At 31.9% G+C, this 4,203-nt stretch overlaps 2 protein-coding genes across 2 annotated transcripts; both read left to right on the forward strand.

Annotated features, from left to right (window-relative positions):
- Positions 1–90: 90 nt before the first annotated feature.
- Positions 91–1,041, forward strand: AC631_05874 (dihydrodipicolinate synthase family protein; the record flags this gene model as incomplete). The annotated part of the gene is made up of 1 exon (XM_015614703.1): positions 91–1,041. The coding sequence occupies one exon, from the start codon at positions 91–93 to the stop codon at positions 1,039–1,041; it is 951 nt and encodes a 316-aa protein (XP_015464468.1).
- A 567-nt stretch (positions 1,042–1,608) lies between these two features.
- Positions 1,609–3,513, forward strand: AC631_05875 (fungal specific transcription factor domain-containing protein; the record flags this gene model as incomplete). Its single annotated transcript, XM_015614704.1, has 1 exon — positions 1,609–3,513. One exon carries the CDS (start codon positions 1,609–1,611, stop codon positions 3,511–3,513), a length of 1,905 nt encoding a protein of 634 aa, XP_015464469.1.
- Between the last annotated feature and the right edge of the window lie 690 nt (positions 3,514–4,203).

Consider the following 4,203-nt stretch of genomic DNA (forward strand, 5'->3'; position numbering starts at 1 on the left):
CTATATATATATATATATATATATATATATATATAGTCCCATTACATACACTAAAATGTTTTAGTAGAAATACATTATTAAGACATTAATATGACCACAGGTAAAGATACTACAATCCCAGAAGGAATTTATTCTCCAGTACCTACATTCTTTAAAAATGATGCAAATTATTCTTTAGACATTGAGACGCAAATAAAACATGCAAAGATGTTAAATTCTAGCGGTATAAATGGATTGGTCGTTGCAGGATCAATGGGAGAAGCTAGTCATTTAACTAGGGATGAAAGAAATGTTCTTTTTAAAAGTATTAGAGAAGCCATTCCAGATACCAACTTCAAAATTATCGCGGGGGTTCCACCTTTGAATATCCAAGATACAATTGCTGATATTGAATCTGCTTCAGAGGCACATGCAGATTATTCTATAGTTCTAGTACCTGGATATTTTGGCCCTGCATTGACAAGTCAACAAGGCATTATTGATTATTTTGTCACTATTGCAGAAAAACTGCCATTACCGATAATAATTTATAATTATCCAGGGGTAAGTAATAATGTGGACATTAAAATAGAAACTTTTGAGAAGTTGCTGCTCCATCCTAAAATAGTAGGTGTAAAATTGACGCACTTCAATTTGGATAAGTATACATTATTGACTGGAAATACAGCATTGAATAAAATCAACAATTTTCGGTCTTTCACTGGTTTAGGACAAGTTCTTGTTCCTTCATTAAGTATTGGAGCATTTGGTGCTATTGACGGGTTATCAGGCATATTTCCAAAATGTATGTTAAAAATTTTCAGTTTATATAAAGACAAAGAATATGAAAAGGCTGCTGAATTACAGTATTTAGTTACAAAAGTTGATCAAATGATTATGGAACTCAACCTAGTAGGTGTTAAGTATGCATTAAATGTTGCCTACGGTTTTGGTGAGGTACTCACTGGAAGACCTCCATTAAATATAGAGGCGGATATGAATATCTGGAAGAAACATGAAAATGCTTTTAACTCTTTACTCAGGATGGAAAGAACTTTATGAAATTTATCTGCTTAATTAGATTTCCTGTAATTTCAAGTCTCTAGTATATCTAGGTGTGTAACTAAATCTTTTATAACAATAGTATTGTACAATTGCAATTGCAATAATTAAATACCACGAATCAAAATACGTCGCTCACATATATATGCACTTAGAATTGCTTCGAGAAATAAAAATATTGATTGTGTTTTCGTTCTTATTTCCTGTCCGAAAATGTTCAGTTAATTAGTAGAGCCTGCCAAAATTTTTGTGTACACCCTTCAAATAAACTCCGCACAATTTTGGAAGTAATATAAACTTCAGACAAACTTGTTTACTATGTATAGATCGTCCAATTCGCCAATAGGAAAAGCACTGTTACAAGCTCCGAAGTTTCTTCTGTATGATAATAATGTGAAAATTTCAAGATCTTGTGACTATTGTAAGACAAAGAAGGTTAAATGTGATCAATCAAAACCAAATTGCAATTATTGCATAAAGCATAACGAAACTTGTATTTACAGTAAAGTACGCAAACCTGGTATAAAACCTGGATATGGACAGCATGTTTTGGATAAATTGGAAAATATGGAAACTACTCTTCATACAGAATCATCAAGATCAAGAAATGAAATGGATTTGGTCAATCAAAAGTTATTAGAACTCGAGGCTAAAATGGTGACATTAGAATCTAGTAAATCTTTCACTGATACATTTAGTCCTCAAAACATTGATTCAGACAAGGAGGAATTACCCGGTGATAATAGTTCAAGTAGGAAAAGTTTAGTTCAAATTACAAACCTGTCTACAAAAGATATAGCAACCAATATCAAAGATTCTAATACCGTACTTCATTCAGGAGACTTTCCCACAACAAGTCAAGCTGAAAAGTTGATTGAAATATTCTTTGATAAAATTCATCCTATAATTCCGATTTTGCATCCTGTATCAACAATTCCAAAGCTATTGGCATCTATGAAAACCTCACCCGAACCTCAATTATACGGCGTAATATTATGTTCATTACGGTTTGCTAATAAAATATTTCAAGAAGAGGAAATCGCTAAATACTATAATTATTGTAAAACAAAAATTATATCAAGTTTCATTGGTCTTAGCAGTATCGAAGAGTTACAAACAATGACTTTGCTTGCATTTGATTTGTTTGGAAAGTCAAATAATCCTGAAACATGGAGCGTAATTTCCATGATATCTTCAGGTGCAATACATCTTAATTTAACAAAGGAAAACAAATATACTGGCTCGAAATATTGCAAGAAACAAGACAGCAAGTACTTCTCTATAAAGAACTTAAATACTACAAAAGATCCTACAACGTGGTTGGACGAGGAATCGAGAAGAAATTTATTTTGGGAAATTTATATTTTGGATAAGTTATCTAGCCTTTCTAATTCGTTTCCTTTTAAAATTCCTGAGAATGAGATAAGCTGTTCATTACCATTGAGGCTTGAGTTTTGGATTTCAGGAAATATAGATGGAATGGAAGGCCCTATTAAAAATCTTCAAAAGAGAAACCTATTTATCAAAAATAATGAAGTTGTTTTTGGTGAGATTTACGATTCAAATTGCTTTTTGATTGAAGTGATGCATATTTTAGGAGAAATACATTCCTTTATGAGACATCCTTTAGATGTTCACAGCGAGAATGATGTTTTTGAATGGCAAATAAAATTTGATAAATTGGAACAGAAAATCTCTTCCTGGAGAAAAACAATTCCGAGCAATTTTTTAGACTTGTTGGATAACGATAATTGCTTATTTAAAAATACATTCACTATAAAAGATGTGATATTTCATGCTTTATATCATACGATGATCATTAGACTAAACTCTACTCCAGGTTTTCCATACTTTAATTCTGAGTATTTTTCTCCGTCTGAATTGGCAAGGTATAAATGCTTGGATTCTGCATTCCATATAATTAAGTTATCAAGACATTTTCCCCTGATGTTTAACAATATGGGTAGTGAGGTTTATGAAATGTGTGGTCCGCAGTATGCATTTGCAGTTTGGGTATGCGCAAGGTTAATTTTTGTGAATGCGGTTAATAACCATACTGATATACCTCTGGAGCTTGATTACTTGATTAGTTTATTAAGCAAGATGGGTATTACATGGGAAGGTTCGTTAAGATATGCAAATATATTGAAGTTTTTAAAGGACGAAGAACTATGCGCTAAAAAGAGCGGTTCAAATTTTTATGGGGGAACTAAGAATTTGCAAGAATGTTATAGTGATAGTGATAATGAGGATTTAAATGATGGTGTTAAAGGTCACTCAAAAAATGTGCGAATTATATCAGATATGAGGTTAAATGCCTATTCATTAGATGTTCTACTATATAATAAAATTGAAAAATTCAAGCAGAATGACGATGAAGCTGTATCAGAGAGTAATGAAAATGATTTTATGGATATGTTCGAATGGTTCAAGCTTCCAGTAGCAAATCTTGTCAATAATGCTAATACTTAGGATTCAAGCGTGCCATAAAACTCATTATTTTACAATGAATCCCTAGTAATAATTATACACTGGAGGTTATTAATCCAGTAAGAATAGACTGAATATCTTTACCGAAAAATTTATTGATCGCTTTAACTTTTTTTGTACTAGATAGCTAAATCAGACGTATTTATAAAGTTACATTTTAAACTTTGATTTTACTTTTTCTGCATATATAAAGGGGATGGCAAAAAGTTGACTCTAATATTGTAAGTTTGTTACTATTTTCACGAGTATACTCCAAACAGATCCTTGCCTGTTAATTATTTGCTCAGCCTAAGACGTCTTGAATTTGAAACCCATTAGCCAAACATCTTAAAACTGTGGAATTTCTACCAATATATGAGCTATTATAAGTATATCCAGCAAGAGAAGTATACAACTCAGCATCATTGTTTTTGAGATTGTCTAAAGTGAAATTTATTGTCGAGGTTCCAGGCTTTCCTTTGCAGGTTCTCCCATTCGATAATACTAACCTACCTTCTAATGACCCTCTGATTGAAACTTTCTTATTATTAAAGCACTTATAAGGCCAATTACGTTTCTCTTTATGTAATACTCGATTTGCATCACTAATTCTACCATAATTAAAGTACCGTAAATATGGCCCCTAAATTTTATCTTTAGGAAACTCTTCTTCGCTTTCAACTTGGAAATGAG

This window comes from Debaryomyces fabryi (genome assembly GCF_001447935.2).
Source record: "Debaryomyces fabryi strain CBS 789 chromosome Unknown contig00313, whole genome shotgun sequence".
NCBI lineage: Eukaryota > Fungi > Ascomycota > Pichiomycetes > Serinales > Debaryomycetaceae > Debaryomyces > Debaryomyces fabryi.